The 23019-nt window shown below is 32.6% G+C and overlaps 1 protein-coding gene across 3 annotated transcripts in view; it reads left to right on the top strand.

Annotated features, from left to right (window-relative positions):
• The window catches only part of SI (sucrase-isomaltase), a 148012-nt gene that overhangs the window by 39828 nt on the left and 85165 nt on the right, over positions 1 to 23019 (top strand). The window contains exons 3-5 of one of the 3 annotated variants that reach the window (XM_074405608.1): positions 15073 to 15123; positions 17505 to 17622; positions 18835 to 18971. In XM_074405608.1, coding sequence (XP_074261709.1) covers positions 17505 to 17622; positions 18835 to 18971 — 255 coding nt within the window. In that variant the 5' untranslated portion in view covers positions 15073 to 15123. Of the gene's footprint in view, positions 1 to 15072; positions 15124 to 17504; positions 17623 to 18818; positions 18972 to 23019 lie in introns of those variants that run through there. The other 2 variants (XM_074405609.1, XM_074405610.1) reach the window with 2 other exon arrangements.

The following is a 23019-nucleotide window of genomic DNA, read 5'->3' as shown; positions in this document are numbered from 1 at the left end:
ATCTGATCAAAATCAAATGTTTGCTTTTTAAGCAAACTAAGAATGTTTTCGGAAGAAAGTTGGTGTAGGTAATTGAATATAATTTTAGCTAATTAATTACCTGCAATTGGAGAGCAATAGAGAGCTTCATACTTCAAATATGCAGAATATTATCCCTTACAGATTTGGAGGAGAGATAATTAATTATTTGAAGATTTCATTGGTTTAAATAATTTGATAGGAGCATCATTTAATTAAATAAAAAGGCACATCTAAATATAATGCATATTTTTCTTCATTTTATTTTCTTTCTTGCTCTTTCCTTTTGTTTGTTTTTGCATTTTACTTTTTTCTACCTCTTGGTTTTTTCTCATTTAGCAAGACTAAAACAGAAAAAAATTTAATTTTCAGGAATAAAATAAAACTATTTAATAATAGTTTCAAATTAAGTGAGATATGACAAATAGTAGACCATTATTTCTTCTATTATGTACCTGAAGTCCCAGTCTTCTCAAAATATCATTATGATACCCATTAAATAGAATGAAGAAGTTATTTTTGTAGACTGACAAAATTAACATAAAAAGGCATTTGCAAAAAATTCTTAATCTTAGATTTTATTTTCCTTTATATCTAAAGTAAAAGTTCAATTGAATTTTGACATTAAACACTTTTAAATTTGCACTTTAATGAAAGCATGATAGTCTGGTTGAATAGGAATTTCATCAATTTAAAAATGTTTATATAATATTCTCTGTTATTGAGGAGTATCACAAATACTAAGCTACACCCAATGGCCGATGCTCACATATAGATCCTGATTTAAAATTACGTAAATAAATAATTAGATTGTAATTGAGGATGCAACCAAATAAACTGATCATTACTTTGCAGTGTCATAATTGTTAGCAATGCTGTTACTTTACATTTTATTATATTTCTTCAACTTCAACTTAATTATGGAACGTTAGGAAACACAGTTCTTATCAATATACTAAGTTTTAAAGTTGTATGATTTTAGCATACTTCCTTTAAGTGCTTATGAAGTACAGGCACTTTAGAAACACAAAGATAATTAGTTCACATTAGTCCATAGTTCTCAAATGAAGCTGTGATCCAACTCCAGAGACAAACTTGTACATTTCTGTCTATATTCCAAGGCTAAGGAAAATACGCTTTATATCAAAGACTTTTTTTAAAAAAATAAGCACCTTGAGTAACAATTAGAAGTGGAAAAATGAATGGAGGCAGGGGATTGAGAAGCAGACTGGAGGAGCATGGCAGTGACGTGAAATGAGCTGTTTATGGAACTGCTAATGCCCCTGAATTTCTGATTGCTACTGATGTATACTATTTCTTATTTGTAAGCTTCCTCCTCAGTGGAGGCATATTTGTGTTAACTGATGCTGCTCTGAGTTTCTGATGATCTGCGAGGTTAAAAGCTAAAGCCATTCCTGGCCCTTCATCTGGATTGTGGCTTAATTGTCTCTAAGTGAGCTTTGAGATGCCATAGTTACCCAGGTGACTGGAGGCAGTCATTGGAAATTGCCAAGAACTGAAAGTCCTGTTTAAGTATATGTTATGTGATACCCTATGTGGGTATCACCAATTTAAAATAAATATGCATTGTCACATGATAAATCATGTGCCAGTTTAAAATTCTGAAGACACTTTGAGAGATTAGAGTGTATTTTGAACATTATCATGTGAATTGAATCATTTTTCATTCTCTAATATTTTGAGGAGATGTTCTAGTAATTCTTTGTTTCCTTTATTGTTTGTATTCAAGAGATAAGGTTGCTTACTGAGATCATAAACCTAATTTTTGCATGACTTTTTTTTTTTTAACCGGAGACCAGACTTCATCTCTTAGTATTAATGAAACATTCAGAAAATGGGTAGAAACCAAAGGATTCTAGGTAGTGCCAGACACAGCCATGATAATGCCCTGAGAATGATCTTCTTGAGATTCTACCAGCACTGCTAGACCCACAAGTCTGTTGCCTCCCAGTGAATTTTTTTTTAGTGCTAAAAGCAAGGAAAAAATACTCTATGCTCCCTTTTATCATGAAAGAGAGTCCTTGTTTCCCATGTCTGGGATCTTTACTTTAATAGGAAAGATTTTTGAGATTTTGTAACTATGATTTTTATTTATCCAATCTCTATTGAAGGTAAAAGAGAATATCATGAACAATTCTCAGTGTTTCTGGAGCTTGATGCTTCACTGTGATAGTGACATTAATTAATAGAGGCATTGTACACAACTTAAAACTAATCAAAGGTGTCCTTTTTAACACCCTCTCAAATATGTTGTTTATCTTTTCTTATGATGACATTTGACAGTCTGCCTTTTGATTCTATGTTTTATTACTTGGTGTTTTTTATTTATGATTCAATGGGTTTTAATTATGTCTATAAATAACATAGAATATATCCATATATACACAATGATTTTGTTATTCCCTCAGAATGGTGTTGCTTTATTTATCATAGAATATAATAGTTTCAAGGATCAAGCATGGTGGCTTATCCTAGCAGTCTGGGAGACTGAAGTGGATGGATTACTTGAGGCCAGGAGTTTCGAGACCAGCCTGGACAACATGGAGAAACCCCATCTCTACTGAAAATACAAAAATTAGCTGGGTGTTGTGGTGGGCACCTGTAATCCCAGCTGCTCGAGAGGCTGAGGTAGGAGAATCACTTATACCAGGGAGGCAGAGGTTGCAGTGAGCTGATATCACACCACTGCACTCCAGCATCAGTGACAGAGCAACACTTCCTTTAAAGCAACAAGGAAACAAAACAAACCACAACGAAAAGGAATGGCTTCATTTTTGCAAGACTGATGTCCTTTAATTCACTAATCAACCAATAGGCATTTATCATCTACTTTATTTTCAGAGTTGGGTACAGTATAAGGAAAAATAAAATGTTCCATCATACGTTAGGATAAAACATGATTGTAGAAAGTTTTAAAAACTATAGATAAGAGTAGAATTAAACCAAAGAAGTTCTGTGCAACTTTGACATAGGTGTACTATTATTGTAAATCTCATTGAACTGTCTGTAAAATGGGAATTATGAGTTCTACTTAGCACACGTTTGCTAAGATGAAAAATTATTTAGGTAAGACATTTAACACATAATATTCATAGCTAAGTCCACATACATAAAACCATTAGGGAACAAAACAAGATTAACTAATATTAAATGTATTTTTAAAAATTCTATAGAAATTCTGAGAAGGGAAAGCTTTAAGAACTAAGAGTATTGGAAGCTTCATGCAAGATCTAACATGAAATCACCTATCTAATAAAAGATTTTAGATAGGTATTGAAGATGATTACCATAGAAATAGTGGCACTGAAAAGATCTTGAAACATTTTAGGAGAAAGTTGAGAGAAATGATACTCAATGTGGTTTCAGAACTGTTGACTTTGAAACAAAAGCACATTCAAATGAAAATGCGTGGCATTTTGTTAGGCATATTGTAGCTTAGGTAAGAAGATGTAACTAGAAAAAAAGTGAAATAGGAAGTTTGGGACGTTGTAGTTTACATGTAAAGAAAAACTAGAAAAACAACTTTAGTTTTCAGCATAGATACAACAATTGAAGAAATAATTCTCCGAGGGATAGGATTTTAAGAAGGAACAGAGGTCTAAAGTAATTTTAAATTCAATAAACCATATTATTTTGCTATTCTTTTACAATATGCTCAATATTCGCTTCACAATTATGAAGAAAGACTCCACTTTCAAAAGGCAAACATTGTTGCCTCTTTGAAATCTTATCTAAAAAACACACATATAAATCTAATTTCATTTTAGCTAATACACTAGTACAAAGAAATGCTTTATTTATGAATCAGATAGCTACATGTTTTCTAATGGAATTTTTTTTGAAAACACTTCATTAATTTGTTATAACCAATCCTTGAGAAGCAGTAAAGTATCTTTATTTCTAGTAATGTACACTTTCTAAAAATGTCCTGAGTAAAGTAAAAAATATAATGTAAAAAAAAGTAAAGATAAATTTTAGATAAAAGAAAATGTATTGCTTTCCATTACCTTGATTTATAATTGAAAATATATTTATAAATATTTATTAATTTATGACATATCTAATGCAGATGATTTCATTTTCTTACAGATTAATAATCAGAAATCAATTGTGATTAGGGATAGTCGTATCAGGTGCTTTCGCTTTAGGACAAGTTGTGAGTTCAAGTTGTAAATATTATAAGGATCAGTATAATCAAATGCTTTATTCACTTGTAATTTTTGCTCTGCAATTTCACAAATAATTTTACATTTTTGCTGTATACCTAAATATATTTTAAACCACCAGAAAAGTGAGGATGGACTAATCATTTAGTGTCATTGTTATTATTTTAGCTTTCCATGTCTCTAAATATCTTAAACTATATCTAAGTTTAATCCAAATTCTCAATATTACTTTTTCTAATATTGAAAATACTTGCCCTAATATATTATTTCAATAATTTTCTTCATCTTATAAACTTAATATATGCGGTCTCATACATTTATTTTCTAGTATTCTTTTTTTCTGCTTTCCCAAAATGCCTGATTTAAGGAAAGAGAAAAGACAAAAAGGATAATGGATAATATTTACATTTAGATCTCAAGTACTTGTGCACGCATGTGCGCGCGCGCACACACACACACACACACACACACACACACACACACTAACGTGAAATGAACCTTTTTGGATATACAGTTGGATTGTTGTCACTCAAATTTATCCATCTTTCGCTCTGGAGACCAGAGAACAAGAAAAACACAGAGGGGTGAAATTCAGGCATGTACTTATTAGACTCCTTTATTCTTGCAAAAAGATGTTAAATATACAGTCTGTTTAGCTGACCACTCAAGTAAATACCCCAGAGAATAGTACTTGGAGTCCTCTGGCAGAGTGAATCCAAAGTCATTGCATATTATTTCTTATACACTCAGTTTAGAGAGAAAATGAAACTCTGGAGAATGTACTCAATTTATCTACTCTGATAAATATAAAGAGTGTCTTATTTTAATACTAACAATGTAGGCTTGATAATGAGCAATAGAGCTAGTCTTCTGGTTTTAATGTTTTATATTTCCAGAGATCTAAAACATATTAAATGATCCCAAATTATGTCTTTCTTTTTTATACCATAGTATGCATTTCTGGAATTTTATGCATATTTTTTACATTTCAAAACATGATGAGTTTACTTAAATTCATTGAGCCTTAGATTAAGAAAAATTTTTTCAGCTTCAATCATATCTAAGGACATCTCTTTCTTTTTTTCAAATAGTTCTAAGTTGACTATCCCAATTGAATATTCTATTTGGATGTCCTAAATATATGAAACCTATGCTTTGTGATCACTGATATTAGAACTTGCTCTTTTTACTTTTTCTTTCTTTCTTTCTTTCTTTCTTTCTTTCTTTCTTTCTTTCTTTCTTTCTTTCTTTTCTCTCTTTCCTTCTTTCTTTCCTTCTTTCTTTCTTTTTCTTTCTTTCTTCTTCTTTTTTTTTTTTTTTTTGAGATGCAGTCTCACTTCTGTCACCTAGGCTGGAGTGCAGTGGTGATATCTCGGCTCACTGCAACCTCTGCCTCCTGGGTTCAAGCGATTTTCCTGCCTCAGCCTCTCCTCGAGAGTAGCTGGGATTACAGGTGACCACCACCATGCCCAGCTAATTTTTGTATTTTTAGTAAAGATGGCATTTCACCATGTTGGTCAGGGTGGTCTTGATCTCCTGATCTCATTAACTGCCCTCATCGGCCTCCTAAAATGCTGGGAATACAGGCGTGCACTACTGTGCCGAGCTTTTTTTTTTTTTTTTTTTTTTTTTTTTTCTTCCCGCTTTCTACTGTTTTTTAATTTAAAATATGAGAAAAATTCCAAAAATATTCAAATACAGTAGTTTCACAAAGATTACTCCACAGTTATTAGGTAGCATTATGTAGCTCACTTTATAATTGTTTAGAATATTTTTTTCATCTGCTGATGTCTAGAAGTCTAGATTGGGATATAAAGGTAGTTTGTGGTGTCACTATAGAGTAGAACTTGTAGAAGAATAAAAAATTGAAAATGGGAAGGTTAAGCATTCTACTGTCTCTACTTGGATTAAGCAAGATAAGCAGAAATTTAATCGTAAAATGCCACAGTTTTGACCTCTCATAAAATTAATTATACTGAACTACCTCCTTGTACAGACCCTTTATTAGTCTGGCCTCACACTGCTAATATAAACAAACCCTGAGACTGAGTAATTTATAAAGGAAAGAGGTTTAATGGCTCACAGTTCCGCCTGTCTGGGGGGGACTCACAATCATGGTGGAAGGTAAATGAGGAGCAAAGTTACGTCTTACATGGTGACAGGCAGGAGAGCTTGTGCAGGGGAAATTCCATTGATCAAACCATCAGATCTCCTGAGACTTATTCACTGCCATGAGAACAGTATGATTCAATTATCTCAACCAGGCACTGCCCTTCATCCATGGGTATCATTACAATTCAAGTTGAGATTTGGATGGGGACACAGCCAAACCATATCTGACCCATTTTTCTTTGAGTTATACTGAGAGAACAAATGGATAAAACTTACTGCCTTAGATACTGTAACAAGGTAAGGTGATATACTTTACTTTCCTGTACTCTATACACCAAAACCCATGAGAGAACTATATTTACACTCACAATATAAGAAACTGATGTGAGCTTTGAGGACAACTGGTTTGATTTTATTTATGAACTCTAGAAATTACGTAACTAAGTCTGACTCATTTGGCAGAGACTACTAGAAAGCATAGAACAAAATTTATTATGCCCTTTTTGAATATTCAGGAAATTACATCATTAATGTTTGTCTTATCAAATCTGGTTTCTTCTAATCGTATTTCATGTTTTCTATCATCTTTCTTTTTATCCCTTTCTCTCCTGCTTTTCTCATACACTCATTTCAAATGTTAATCTGTTGTATGATGTTGTTTATATTTGAGCAAACTCTAAGTTCCTTTTGTTATTCACTGAGGTAATCATATGTAAACAAGAAGGATTATTTGCTAACACATTGAGTGGTGTTTGGTATGCTGAAAGAGTGTTATTAAGATGGTTGGCAAATATACACGAATATTTATAAAAGAGGAAAAGGAAGATAAGAGGGATTTGATGTACCATAATGGGGTTTCAGAGATAGACATTGCTGTTAGCTATGGTAAATCAAGTTGGGTGCAGGAGTTCAAAAAGTCTTCATGATAGTGAGGGCATTAGAGCTGATCTTTAAGGAGTGTTAGACTTTAAATATCAGTGCTATGCTATATGAAATATAACTCTTTTAAATCTGTTAAGGTTTCAAGTGAAATTACTTTTAAAAATTTAAACTTACATTTCTTATATTAGCAGCCTGTCCAAATATTTTAAACTAAGTAAGAGAAATAAATTTTCTCTTATTGATTTTATAGGGTAACCTTCCTAATATCAGCAGGTCAATTGTTTTCTTTTTGAGACGGAGTTTCGCTCTTGTTACCCAGGCTGGAGTGCAATGGCGCGATCTCGGCTCACCGCAACCTCCGCCTCCTGGGTTCAGGCAATTCTCCTGCCTCAGCCTCCTGCGTAGCTGGGATTACAGGCACGAGCCACCATGTCCAGCTAATTTTTTGTATTTTTAGTAGAGACGGGCTTTCACCATGTTGACCAGGATGGTCTCGATCTCTTGACGTTGTGATCCACCCGCCTCAGTCTCCCAAAGTGCTGGGATTACAGGCTTGAGCCACCGCACCCGGCCATGGATACCTTTAATACGAGACGAGCTAAGACAGTACTAGTCTACAAGTGTGAAAGGCGTTGTTATGAAGGGAAAAGCACGGGAGATGAAATGGCAGATATGAAAAGTGTAGGGTTTTAAAGGTAAGATTAAGAAGTTTGTTTCTCTACATCCAGGCATTAGGTATCATTGGAATACTGCACTGGGAATATAATGAGTTGAATTATTTTACTGGAGAGAGGTAGATGAATTTACTTCAGGGAAAAGAGAAAAGTTGAATAAATGGAGTTTGGGAGACCAGTTAGGAAACAATGACAATAATGTAGGTTTGAGGTTATGTTATACCAGTAGCCGTAAAGTGAATAGAAAGGGTTACATATGAGACATTGAGGAAGGAAACGTGCAGAATTAAATGGCGACATACAAGGCTTAACAAAAAGGAATTAAAAGTCATGAACTCATGTAGCTTGGGGAGAAGTAGCGATTTCAATTGAAATAGAGAGATAGTAAATAATGGTCTTGATGGCGATGGTAGAGAGTTCTACTTCAGACTGCTGAAGATATCCGAAAATTTGGGCATGAAACTTGCAAGAGTTGTTACATCTAGAGTTATATCTAAAAAGTCTTCTGTTCTATTTATTAGCACATGTGTGCTATTATTCATTTACCTATGCATCTGTGCATAAGACTGCAATGCCAGAACTTATAAATGTCATGTTTTCTGGTAGCTCTTCACATAACTCTCCATCTTTTGGTCCCTCTAATGGTGCTGGTGTCTCGCTGCTGACTTTGTCTTCTTCTTCTTTTAAAATCTTTCGTATCCAATATTTTTTATGACCCGGGCATGATCCTTGGCTTCCCTTTTTAAATTTGTGTTCTACTGCATCTGCTTCTGTCGTCTAGAAGAAAGAACTCAAACAAATTCCACAGCTCTTAGAGCCTTCTTCCATTACTTCTTCTCTTGCCTTGTGGCTCTTTTTTTTTTTTTTTTTTTTTTTTTTTTAAAGAGAAAAAGAATAATAAAAAGAATAAAGAGGAAGAAAGAGAAAGAGGAAGAGGGAGAGAGAATGGGGGTATTGCTTTGTTGCCTGGGCTAGAATGCAGTCTAAATATGCAGTCTAAATTATATCTAAGGATATAATTATCCTTAATAATGGAGACATGAAAGAAAATGAGGGAAGAGAGTAACAAACAAGGAGCCAACCAACATTTTGTTTAAACTTCTAAGTTGATATGATGTGGTACTGATAAGAGTGTATATTTTGTGTAAAGTGGAGAGTTCTATAAATGTTAATTACGTTTACTTGTTCCAGATCTAAGTTCAAGTCCTGGATATTGTTGTTAATTTTCTGTCTCATTGATCTGTCTAATATTAATGTTGAAGTCTCCCACTATTATTGTGTGGGAGTCTAAGTCTCTTTATAAGTCTTGTATGTCTGGTTATTCCTGTAATGGGTGCGTATATATTTAGGACCTTTAACTCTTCTTGTTGTTGCATTGATTCTTTTATCATTATATAATGTCCTTCTTTGCTTCTTTTGATCTTTGTTGCTTTAAATACTATTTTATCAGAGGCAAAAATTGTAACTTCTGCTTTTTATTTATTTATTTTTGCTCTCTGGTTGGTTGGTAAGTCTCTCTCCATCCCTTGTTTTGAGTCTTTGTGTATCCTTGAATGTGAGATGTGTCTGGATGCAGCATACAGTTTTAGTTTTTTGTCCAAATTGCCTGTCTTTGAATTGGGGAATTTAGTCAATTTAAATTTAGAATTAATAATGATATATGTGAGTTTAATACTGCCATTTAATATTAGCTGGCTATTTTGCCCATTAGTTGATGTAAATTCTTCATTATATTGATGTTCTTTACTTTGTGGTATTTTTTAGAAAGGCTGATACTGTTTGTTCCTTTCTATGTGTAGTGGTTCTTTCAGAAGCTCTTGTAGAGCAGGCCTGGTGGTGATGAATTCTCTGAGTGCTTGCTTGTTCACAAAAATTTTTATTTTTCCTTCACTTATGAAGCTTAGTTTGGCTGGATGTGAAATTCTTGGTTGAAAGTTCTTTTCTTTAAGGATGTTGAATATTGGTCCCCACTCTCTTCTGGCTTGTAGGGTTTCTGCTGAGAGATCTGCTGTAAGTCTGATAGGTTTCCCTTTGTGGGTAACCTGACCTTTCTCTCTGGCTGCCCTTAGTATTTTCTCCTTCATTTCAACCCTGATGAATCTGACGATTATGTGCCTTGGAGTTGCTCTTCTTGAGGAATATCTCTGTGGTGTTCTCTGTATTACCTGGAGTTGAATATTATCCTGCCTTACTAAGTTGGGAAAATTTTCCTGAATAATATCCTGAAGCATATTTTCCAGCTTGGATTCATTCTCTTCGTCACATTCAGGTACACCTATCAAGCGTAGATTAGGTCTTTTCACATAGTCCCATATTTCTTGGAGACTTTGCTCGTTCCTTTTTATCCTTTTTTCTCTAATCTTGTCTTCTAGTTTTATTTCATTGAGTTGGTCTTCGACCTCTGATATCCTTTCTTCTGTTTGATCAATTTGGCTGTTAAAACTTGTGCATACTTCACGTAGTTCTCGTATTGTGTTTTTCAGCTCCATCAATTCACTTATTTTCCTCTCTAAATTTTGTATTCTTGTTGACATTTCATCAAACCTTTTTTCAAAGTGCTTAGTTTCTTTGGATTGTGTTAGAACAAGTTCTTCTAATTCACAGAAGTTTCTCATTATCCACATTTTGAAGCCTGCTTCTGTAATTGGAACACACTCGTTCTCCATCAAGCCTTGTTCCGTTGCTGATGAGGAACCGTGATCCCCTGCGGAGGGAGAGGCGTTCTGATCTTGGGTATTCTCAGCCTTTTTTGGCTGTTTTCTTCCCTTCGTTGTAGATTTATCCATCTGTGGTGTTTATAATTACCGTCTTTGTAATTGGGTTTCTGAGTGGACGTCCAACTTATTGATTCTCAGCGCCGAAATCTGAGCAACCCACTGCGCTGACTAAATCAGCGGCGTTAAGATTGATGGTGCTTTTCTGACTCTGCACCAATAACCGACGCTCCGAGACGCTGGCAAAACCGCCTCGCCGGTCACAAGAGTCGCGCTGGCGACCCGTGGGGCTCCTCCGCTGGGAATCTCCTGGTGCGTGAGCAACAAGAATTCATGTGAAGGTATGGCGTCCTCTCGTTCTTTGCGTTTTCACTGGGAGCTACAATCCCGAGCTGCTAGTGATCAGCCATCTTGGATCTCTCTCCGGCTCTTTTAATTCTAGTTTTTTTCATAGACTTCTAAAAGAAACAGAACATTTGTTATTATTATTTATTGTACTTTAAGTTCTGGGGTTCATGTGTGGAACATGCAGAGTACATGTGCAGAACACACGTGCCATGGTTGGCTGCATCCATCACCACTTAATCTACATTAGATATTTCTCCTAATGCTATCCCTCCCCTAGCTTCCTAGCTCCCAATAGGCTGGGTGTGTGATGTTCCCCTCCATGTGTCCATGTGTTTTCATTGTTCAACTACCACTTATGAATGAGAATATGTGGTGTTTGGTTTTCTGTTCTTCTGTTAGTTTGCTGAGAATGATGGTTTCCAGTTTCCTCCATGTCCCTCCAAAGGACATGAACTCATCCTTTTTTATGGCTGCATAGTATTCCACGTGGTATGTATGCCATATTTTCTTTAACCAGCCTATCATTGATGGGCATTTGATATTATGAACAGTGCTTTGATATTATGAACAGTGCTGCCATAAACATATGTGTGCATGTGTCTTTATAATAGAATGATTTATACTTCTTTGGGTATATACTCAGTAATGAGATTGCTGGGTCAAATGGTATTTCTAGTTCTAGATCCTTGAGTAATCTCCACACTGTCTTCCACAATGGCTGAACCAATTTATACTCCCATCAGCAGTGAAAAAGTGTTCCTGTTTCTCCACATCCTCTCTAGTGTCAAGAAACAGATCATTTTTTATTATTTAATACTTTGAAATATCTCTGCATTTCACTCTGACAATTTGATTTTTGTCTTTTTTGTTGTATCCTGGTGGCAAGTAACATATGAAACTAGTATATGAAATCATATAACGTTTAACCTAAAGTGCATATTTGATTGCTATCATTTAACTAATTTAACTATCATGTTTGAAATAATTCAGGCATGCACATTTCAAAGACAAAGTACATCATACTCCATAAAGATAGTAGTTGAACATTAATCAGTTCTAATTACACTACATGTCAATCACCAGTTAAGATTCACTTTCAGTATTCACAACTTACCCTGCCTGCTGACTCTCCAACTCAATTTTGGGATCATTTTGCTTATAAAGTTTTAAAATTTTTGGACAATTTTATGTTAATAATTGACATTTTAAGAATTTATATTTGCTTTTAAGTAAAAATGATATGCTTTAAGTTAAAAAGCCTTTTTAAAACTATGTAACTTCCTTATGCTTATAATTGAGCATTTTGTGATTTTTGTGTGAATTTACCTTCTAAGCAATTTTTCAACACCTTATTCTATTGATTGAGGTTCACTGATGAAACCACAGCTAGTGTGGCAGAAGTATTTGTTTATCACAAAGGACAATTTGTCGCACCAGTCAGGGAGGTAAGGACTTGAAATAGAAGCTGTGCAAATTTAAATTCAAGCAATTTTTTTTTTTTTTTTTTTTTTTTTTTTTTTTTTTTTTTTTTTTTTTTTTTTTGAGACAGAGTTTTGCTCTTGTTACCCAGGCTGGAGTGCAATGGTGCGATCTCGGCTCACCACAACCTCCGCCTCCTGGGTTCAGGCAATTCTCCTGTCTCAGCCTCCTGAGTAGCTGGGATTACAGGCACACGCCACCATGCCCAGCTACTTTTTTGTATTTTTAGTAGAGACGGGGTTTCACCATGTTGACCAGGATGTTCTCGATCTCTTGACCTCGTGATCCACCCGCCTCGGCATCCCAAAGTTCTGGGATTACAGGCTTGAGCCACCACGCCCGGCCTAAAATCACACAATTTTTAACTGAAGAGAACAATATATGTTACTTAAAATATTTCTATACATTAAGGAACATGTAAAGGCGGACTAATTAAAACTTGACAGAGGCTTATCATTTCAGTTCAAAGATGTGAAAAGTGGGAAGAATCTTTACTCTCACTTTTAAAGGAAGAAATAAAAAGACAGACCAGCTATTCATTAACAATTTCTCTTGAATCTGTCAGAGAACTAAAATTACAGGGAAAACAATTGACCTGAAATATAAGATGTACCAATATTGTTGCATAAATCAGTAGTTTATAACTTTTCGTTGCTGAGTAGTTTGCTATTATATGGATATGCCAGAGTTTATAGACATGTTGGTTATTTCCAGTTTGGAGAAATTATCAATATAGCTGTTATACAAGTTGGTATACAATATTTACAATCCGCTTGTTCATATTTACTTCCAGTAGTTTTGATTTAGATTCTATTTTATATGTAGATCTAATAGTAGCAAATTGGCAGCTTAATACCACATTTTGCAGTTTATGAATATGGTATATCTCTCCATTTTTAAAATCCATAACTTTTACATCAACATTTTTAGTGCTACTCTAATTGATGATATAGTTATCTACCAACTTATATCTCTGTCTATATCTATATTTTAGTTTCAGTTTTCAATTGTTTATTTCTACCATGTAGGATCGTGATTGGCCTTTGCATGTTCACCTCATGTCCTGTGACCTTGCTTTTCTTGCCTATTGATTCTAGGAACTTGGGGTAGATTTAGTGGGATTTTAGACATATATAATAATGTGGCACATGAATAGAGAGTAAATCACTGAAAAGTTTTTAGTCATATGATTATATTGGACTTAGTTCTTCCCATTAACTTCATTCTGGAATGATTCTAAACTTCTTGCTATATAACTGATTTTATATATTGAAAGTTCTCCCTTATATAGCTACTGAATCATATAGAAATCCATGCATACTTTTTTAAAACTTTCTTTTTAGACTCATGTTGTTTGCTTCAAAAACTAATTGTTCTACTTTATGCAAGCAAATTATTTTAATATATATTTTGTTGAAAATGTAGTGCCCAAATTGCTTGCAGAGCTGAGACTCTAACAATTTCAGAGTCAAATTGGGCTTTTTTTTAATTTTTTTATTTTATTTTATTTTTTTTTTTGAGACGGAGTTTCGCTCTTGTTACCCAGGCTGGAGTGCAATGGCGCGATCTGGGCTCACCGCAACCTCCGCCTCCTGGGTTCAGGCAATTCTCCTGCCTCAGCCTCCTGAGTAGGAGACACGCACCACCATTACAGATACGCACCACCATGACCAGCTAATTTTTTGTATTTTTAGTAGAGACGGGGTTTCACCATGTGGACCAGGATGGTCTCAATCTCTCGACCTCGTGATCCACCCGCCTCAGCCTCCCAAAGTGCTGGGATTACAGGCTTGAGCCACCGCGCCCAGCTGGGCTCTTTTTTTGATAGTAGATGTACAGTAAAAATAATGAGCAATATTATCTTATGTAATTCTCTTAGTGATTTTATAGGTAGATTGCCCACAGTTTCTGAGGTGAACATAGTACAGCCAGTGTTTATACTCAAATCTCTTATATCAAATCCATTGCTTTTCAACATTATGCTAGCTTAAACCAGTTGTGTAATTAATTTTATAAATTTTACTATATGAAATGAGAAGGGTTTACAATATGATTTTTTCTATAATTGAATTAATGCTATGTATGGTAAATAAATAATAAAATGTTGATTTTATCTCTAAATTACTGATCTGCACAGTAATGTTTTATACTTAAGGATTTTATCACCTTTTCAACCTTAAGGTTGAAAACAAAACACAGGGAATAATTTTTATTTAATCATTCATTTTTATAAAATGCTATCTTCTAATTGTTATATCCCACAATTCTTTTTTTACGGATTCTTACAAATATGTTTCTGCTTTCTAGTGAGGATCTAAATTGCGCACAATGAAACATAATAGTTACTAAAACAACTTCCAAATATAAAAGAAATATAATTTTGAAAAGAAAAAAATAGAAATAACTAATTTTATGTTCATAAGCTATTAATAGTTCATAGCTTTGAGAAATCAAAGACTACCTGGGAGTACAATTACTAATTAACTTAGATTCCCAGAGAGAAACATTTGTGTAAACTACTTTCAAGGTTAAGGCTTTTAACAATCGCAGGCTGAGCAGAAGATTATTAAATACTGATAGGGTGGTGAGGGTGCAATAAAACTTTATGAGTGGGTCAGTATATACCTAAGCAACTTTCCTTGATCATTATTTTGGCAGCCTTATCCAACTCTGGTACAACATAGCAAACAGAGCAGCCTATGAAATAAGGTAAGTCTATGGCTCATATGCTTTTTGCTATTTTTATGTTTCCAGCTTATTTAAATATAAATTATAATTCACTTTGTTTCTTAACTTGTGTTAACCATATTCCCATCTATCTGCACCAGGTTAAAATAGCAATATCATATATTTTAAATTGCCATTTAAAATATGTAGTACCTTGTACTAAAACAGGAAAATATATTTCTAATTATTTTTAAATATAGGAATTTTTTTTTTTTTTGGCCCAACTTTTCATTGTAACTTTTGAAAGTCTTAGGTGGAAACATAGCAAATTTTGTTTAATGACTCTATATGAAAGAAAATAAGTATTGATTAAGATTTTGAAAAATAGATGAATATTCTAATAAAGTATCCTTAAATACATTTTAAGATAATCTATATAGAGTAGAATGCTACATTTATAAAACATTTATTTTTCCTAGTTTATTTTTTAAAGATAATTCATCAGTTTATTATACAATAAGGTATTATTCATCTTCAGAGTAATTATTCAGAGTATCAAGATATAATTTTCAAGAGGAGTTACTAAGAATTACTGTAATCCAAAATTACAAGGATCATATTTTTGATCACAGTAATTTTAAGCAATTGTTTTAAAATTTGTTTTGATTTTTCTAGACAAAGGAGAGTTTGTTTCAGGTCAAAATGGATTTTTTAAGGCTTCTGTTATCAAAAAGGAAAGAGATTTACACTTATTTAAAATTGAACACTAAATGTGACTTTGTCATTTCTCAATATAACGTCAAGCAACTGGGCTTCATTTTTTGAACAGCTTTATATATTACCTGTTGCTTTAAGTTTAGTTTACATTCATTTTCTTTGAAGACTACCGATGCAATAAACAGCTTACCTGTAACGGAAAATTATATGCTAAGAATGAATGCTAATCTGCAGATATTCATTTATAAGCTATACTAAAAATTAACTTTTTGCTTATTCCATATTATTATCTGACTTATTTTATGATTCTTGCTAATAAGAATGTAATGATCTAATTGAGGAAATTGACATACACATAAATAATTGCAAAGGACATTTAATATGTATGGCAAATGGAGAAAGGCTAGATTAACTCTGCCTCAGAGTAGTAAGGAACTCACCATGGCGTTTTAAATGGGTATAAATTAGAATTCACCTAGAAGAGTAGAGGGGGAGGGATTGAAATTGAACCGCAGGTATGAAGGCAACACATTTTCTAAAAATTATGCTGTGGTGCTGGGGAAAAAATGAGGGTATAATTCTAAAAATACTTTGAAGATGAAGTCGATAGGACTTACTGAATAATTGAATGTTGGAAAACATATGGAAAAAGGAAAAGAGGTTTTTAGTTTGGGACAACTGGGTACCTGAACTGACATAGTCACAGAACAGGGACCATTGTGAGACCAAAAAAAAAAAAAGTGATTTTAAACCCAGCAATTTATTAAAGCATTTACTGTAGAAATTCTAAGTTTTACTTTGGTGTATGTCTTTGAATTAAGATTTACATAAAAATCATGGAATACACCATAAAAAATAAGATATGTGTGGTCAAAATTAAACAAATTTGTTTTCAGATAATTATTGGAGATATGTTCTTTCTAGTCCACATTTCTACATTTGGGTATCTTCTATATGCTACCTCAGAAGTATAATGTCATCTAATGATAAAAATATATTTTTGGTATGAAGGTTTTGTATAGTTCATTTACTGCTGTTTGATGAAGGAAATTGGTGACGATTCAAAGATTTCTAAATAAAGTAGCAACTCCCAAATATATACTGTTGTGTTCTATCATATATATATATATATATATATATATATATATATATGTATATATGTTTTTTTCAACAATATTGTTGTGGAAAGTAATGTTGGAATCAAATAGATGAGTGTTCAAGAAAAAAACCTGAAGTTTTTAACTTTGAATTATAACATATTCTCTCTTAAGCCTGAAGTTCTTAATCAGTAAAATTTGAATAATGATTTCCTTCATAGAATTGTTGTGAGAATTGAGAAACAATGCACATGGAAGTCTTTGCCTTGCAAAATGCTCTAAATGAGAAGGCAAGACACACCTACTTGGAGATACCTTTTTCCATCTATATTTTCATCTGAATGTACTACTGCAATGTGCATCAGTAATTTATTCCTTTTACTTGAAATTGCATGTGTTGCTTACATTTTATATCAGCATAAGTTTCAAATTATTAAGTACACGCTTAAGATATTATTGAGTGGGTGCTTAAATCAGGATATTATGTTAGGGTTGTCTGCAACTGCATTGTAGGAAGTAAAAAAATATATATAATTACATAATAATTGATGGTGATTTATTATGTTTACATATTTCACATTTAAACACATATTGTTTTCTGTTTTTTAGATGGCAAGAAAGAAATTTAGTGGATTAGAAATCTCTCTGATTGTCCTCTTTGTCATAGTTACTATAATTGCTATTGCCCTAATTGTTGTTTTGGCAACTAAGACACCTGCTGTTGATGGTAAGTAATACAATAAAACCATTTCTACATTACTGTGAAGTTAGGAGTACCTCACCCCACAATAGTTACAGGTTTTAAAAAAAAAAATCTGTGTAAGATGAAACACTAATAGAAAGATCTAGGGTAAGTTACACAATCACTACAATTTTTTCTATTCATTATATTCCAGTTATTTCCATGATGAGCCTTGTAATTAAGGAATCCATGTGCTTTGACATTACTTGCCTTCTCTAGCTAATTGACCAAGAGCAAAGAGGCAAAGGGATCCAGCTGTTAATGTAAGGCGGAATAATGCCTGCTGTTGCCAGTGAGAGTCTTCTCATTAGTGAGAAAATCTGGGTTTTTACTCTGGCCTTCACACACTTGAAAAGGAAATGCAGATTTTAGCAAATATTCTTTGTTGTGGCTAGATTTTATTTTAAGGAGAGAGGTTGTATGAGAAAGGAAAGTAGAGAAAAGGTGAAAAAAGACTTGAATAGTTTAATTATCTTTTTCTGAATATTTTAATTCTAATTTAGAGTTGGTATATATGAAACACTGAATCTCTTTCTTCAGTATTCTCTTGAGCAAGTCAGAACTGTAAAGGCTGTTACACATTATCTTCTAGACCAACTATAGTTAGCATTTCCTATTGCTGTTAACAGTCTTTTGTTTTACCTTCTTCCAAAAACTGAGAGCTTACTGTATTTTGAAGCAATAGATTTTAATGAAATCCTGATTGCTGAAACGTTATTTATATGAAGTTGGTATCTACCATTCCAGCTTTCTCTACTATACCTATCAAATTATGTTCTTGCAAGTACCTATTTCCACCTATCGTTTTCTTCTCTAATCTCTTCCCACCTTCTCTATAACCTTTCTGAACTCAATATTGCTCCATCTTGTTTCTTCAGCTATAAAACACAAATTGTAAATTCAGTATGAATTAATATTTTGTTACCTTTTGAATCTACACCAAGTTCTTTTGTTAATATATTTTGTATTTCTGAAGAAACAGTTAATAGGATTCTACAATACAAATTTTTAGAGTCTGATTGGATCTTTTCCTTTTGATGACTAGGGCTTGAAGTTGTGGGTCTTTTTTAAACGCAAAATTTAATTTTTTATTATATATGAATTCATGTATTTTTTCAAAAAGCACTTACTGCTTGAAAATCTGAGAAAATTAATTTAATGTCATGTTTTATATTATTGAGTTTTTTCCTCCTCCAGAAATTAGTGATTCTACTTCAACTCCAGCTACTACTCGTACAACTACAAATCCTTCTGGTTCTGGAAAATGTCCAAATGAGTTAAATGATAACATCAATGTGAGAATAAACTGCATTCCAGAACAATTCCCAACAGAGGTCTGCAACAAAAGTCTTTAATATTTTCAATGAATATATAAATTATTATATTAAGATAATTGCTCAATATTGAATCAATCTCATTTATTAAAGATCTAGACATAAATCAGGCTGCATTTATCTTTTTATTATAGCACTTTATTAAAAATGATAGGTAAGAGAAGTTACTGAGCTTGATTTCCTTTATCTCTGTTCAATTTAAATTAACAAGTTAATATTCATCCATGGCTAACAAGTTATTGTTAATTTTATAATCTTCATGAAAGTCTATCATCTCAACTCTATCTTGAAAAATGTACACCTTTGATAATATGAAACATTTGAGAGTATGTATGTCCCAACAGAGTATTTGTAATGATAACATTAAAAAGTATCTGTGGAAAATAAAAGGATACTAATTTTATGAAAATTATTACTTGTTTTTAATTTAGCGATTATAAGTAGAGAAGAGAAAAATGGAGAAAATTAAGGGTAACTAATTGGATTCATGTAACCCAAGTTCACTCGTCGTTTTTCTTAACAAATCCAGGCAGGAATAAAGGTCAATGGGTGTGGGTGTCTATGTACAGTCCTTCATGGGTCTCCTTCAGGATTGGTTTCAGGACTTCTGAAGATACCAATATCTGCAGGTGTTCAAATCTCTTATATAAAATGGCATAGTATTTGCATATTACTTGTGCACATTATTCTGTATACTTTAAATCATCTATAGACTATTTATAAATCTAATGCCATGTAAATGCTATGCATATAATTATTATACTCTATTGCTTTTTATTTACATTATTTTAATCATTGTATTGATTTTTTTTTTTGTTCCCTGAAATATTTCTGATCCACAGTTTGCTTCATCCACAGATGCAGAGGTCTAACTATATGTTGACATTTTGCAAATATTTGCATTTGCAAATATGATATGCAAATATAAATTTTATCTTCTCCACTTCCCTTTACCACACACAAATTGATTGAATAAACTGTAAAATTTATTTTTTCCTATCCTATGTTTCCTACATCTTAGTTAGCATATAATTTGTTAATTATTTGTCACAAAAATAACTGGTAATAGATGAGATTTTCCTTAGGTTAACATTACAAAGTAAAGGTCCTATGGCTTACCCACTAATAGAAGAGCTAAATAACATAATATTTACTGTGATACACTGAGGACAGTGGCCAGATATTCTCTTTACCTAACGTTATTCTTAAGAAATGAAGCTCAACATAGAATTCTATTAGGAACAATACAGGTTTTGAAGGTTTTATAGAGAAACAACATTGGAAAGTCAATGGTTTACAGTTTTATTGCAGACAATTAGTCTTTAGTATCAACTTAAACTGTTTGATTTCTGAAGAATGTTTTCAATATGAAATAAATTATACTTGTGAAGTAAACAAGTTAAACTTCAGAAACATGCTTATGTTTGTTATTAATGAAAAGACAACTTATAGTTTTAAAAGTTTTAACTTTATATATCTCAAATGAATTTATTTCTGACATTTTTAACTAGGAAAAATGGAACTTAACAAAATAATTTTAAAAGAGTATCATTTAAATGATATTTTATTTATGAAGTTTTGGACTTATACGGAAGCTTAGAATGTTTTTCAAGGCTAAAGGAATAGTCCAGTGTCACTTTGCTAGTTTAGAGGCAAAACTAGAATTAAAACAGTTGCATGCAATGTTCAATATGAGCTCCTGTTTCACGAACTCAGTACCCACAGTTCATTAACTAGCATGTCATAATTTTCTCTAATTGGATGAATTTTCAAGATAGTATTTTTCTATTATAGGAAATGGATTTAAAAAGTAAGTAATAAATGAATGAAAAATAAAATCTACCTGAGTTTAGAAAAGGGCCTAAATATTTGACTTTTGCTGCTTTAGGGGATGTTACAATTTTCAAAGACCATTTTTATTCAAACTTTGTCACTCAGGGTTCTTGTTGCTGTTGTTATTTAGAGCTATATAACTTTAATAATGCTTTTCATTAAATACCTTAAAGATTCCTTAAAATACTTCAAATGTTAATTTTCTATCTTAAGTGATCAATTATATCAATTATTTATCACCTTAAATGTATATACTTATGCTTTTAAGTATGAGAAGCATGCTGTCTGACTAAATATTTGTTCCAAATGCAGTGGTAGATATTGAAGTTGGTTAAAGTAATGATTTTCTAAAAATGTCCTTAAATTTTCTTAATTAAAAAAAAAAAGATTTCTCTTGTTTTCATGTACATGAAGATAGACCATGAGTGTTAAATATTTGAAAATTGGTTATATCAAACTTACTGTAGAAATAACTTATTGTACATTAGAAAATTAGAAATAACTTATTGTATATTAGAAATTATTGTATATTAGAAAGAAATAACTTATTGTATATGAGAAAGGGTAGGTTTACTCATTGAGCAATGATAAGAAAATATAGAACCATCAAATGGTTGCCTAGGAAACAGCCATAATTCCGCGAAAAATGCAGTAGCTCAGACTGCCATAACAAAATTCCACAGAATGGGTAGCTTCAACAATGACATTATTTTCTCACAGTTTTTGGAAGCTAGACATCAAGATCAAGGTGTCATCAGGGTTGGTTTCTACTGAGGCCTCTCTTTCTGGCTCATAGACAGCTGCCTTCTCATTTCGTCCCCAGGTAGTTATATCCTCCCTATGCACAGAGAGAAAGAGGTCTTTGGTGTCTTTTCCTCTTCTTATAAGGACGCCGGTCCTAATAAATTAGGGCCCATCTTATGACCTTATTTAAACTTAATTAACCCATGCAAGGACCTATCTCCAAATTTCATTCACATTGGAGGTTAGAGCTTCAACATATTAATTTCAGGGGCAGAATCCAATGAATATACATGTATATATGTTGTATACACATTATATATTATTATATATAAAATTATTACATTTAATTAGATATAATCACATAATTGTATGTACATACATATAATAAAAATATATTAAAATATGGTAAATGTATTATACTTTTATTTACTACAGTTTAACTATCAAATGAAGCAAAAAGAAAACTAGTTAGATGAGAAATTAAAAATAATGAGAAAATGCCTAAGACCCTGAAAAATAGGAAGAACAACTAAACATAAATAATAAGTATCAAAATCTTCACAAGATAAACTAAAATTACTAATATATTAAAAGCAACAACAGGAATATACATTTTTAATTAACATATTGTTGTGTATACGTAATAGGTTAAATAATGTTTTGCAAAAATTCGTATCTACTTGGAGTCACAGAATATGACCTTATTTGGAAATACAGTTTTACAGAAGCAATTAGTTAACATGTAATCCTACTGAATTAAGCTGGGCCCGGGGTCACATGGCTAATGTCCTTATAAGAGGAAGGGACCATACACAGAGACAGACAGGGAGGAAAGCCATGTGAAATGGAAGTAGATATTGGAAAAATGCACCTATCAGCCAAGGAATGTCAAGGATTGCCAGGAGCCACCAAAAGCTAGAAAGAGACGAGGGAGACTTGTTTCATGGAGCATTTGGAGGCAGCATGGGTCTGCTGACACCTTGAGTTAGGACTTGCAGCCTCCAGTACGGCGAGAGTAAATTTTTGCTGCTTTAAGTCACCTTTCCCATGGTTGTTATGAAAGACATAGGAAACCAATATGGTATATTTTGAGGAAATTAACATAAGCCTATTTTACTATATATTTTTAATTATTTAAATTGTGATCATAGTGTGCTTATTTCTTTTATTTTTTAAACTGAGCACCTTATGTGTTTATACAAATGTCTTTACACTTTTATATAAAAATATTTCATAGAGACTGCTGTAAATAATATTTTTGTACAATTGTCTCTTTGTATTGGTAGGAGTATTCCTATAGGTTAGATAACTGGAGATAAAATTGCCTGACCAGAATAATTAGATCCAATTGTACCCCAATTTGCAATGTATTCGTGAGTATGTGCGTTTGAGTATAAATATATACATATATATATATGGTGTGTAGACAGATTGTATATATATTATATATAATTGTATGTATATTTATTAT

The sequence above is a fragment of the Saimiri boliviensis genome, chromosome 9, assembly GCF_048565385.1.
Source record: "Saimiri boliviensis isolate mSaiBol1 chromosome 9, mSaiBol1.pri, whole genome shotgun sequence".
NCBI lineage: Eukaryota > Metazoa > Chordata > Mammalia > Primates > Cebidae > Saimiri > Saimiri boliviensis.
Note: the sequence above shows the minus strand (reverse complement) of the source record. Positions and strands in the feature narration are given on the sequence as shown.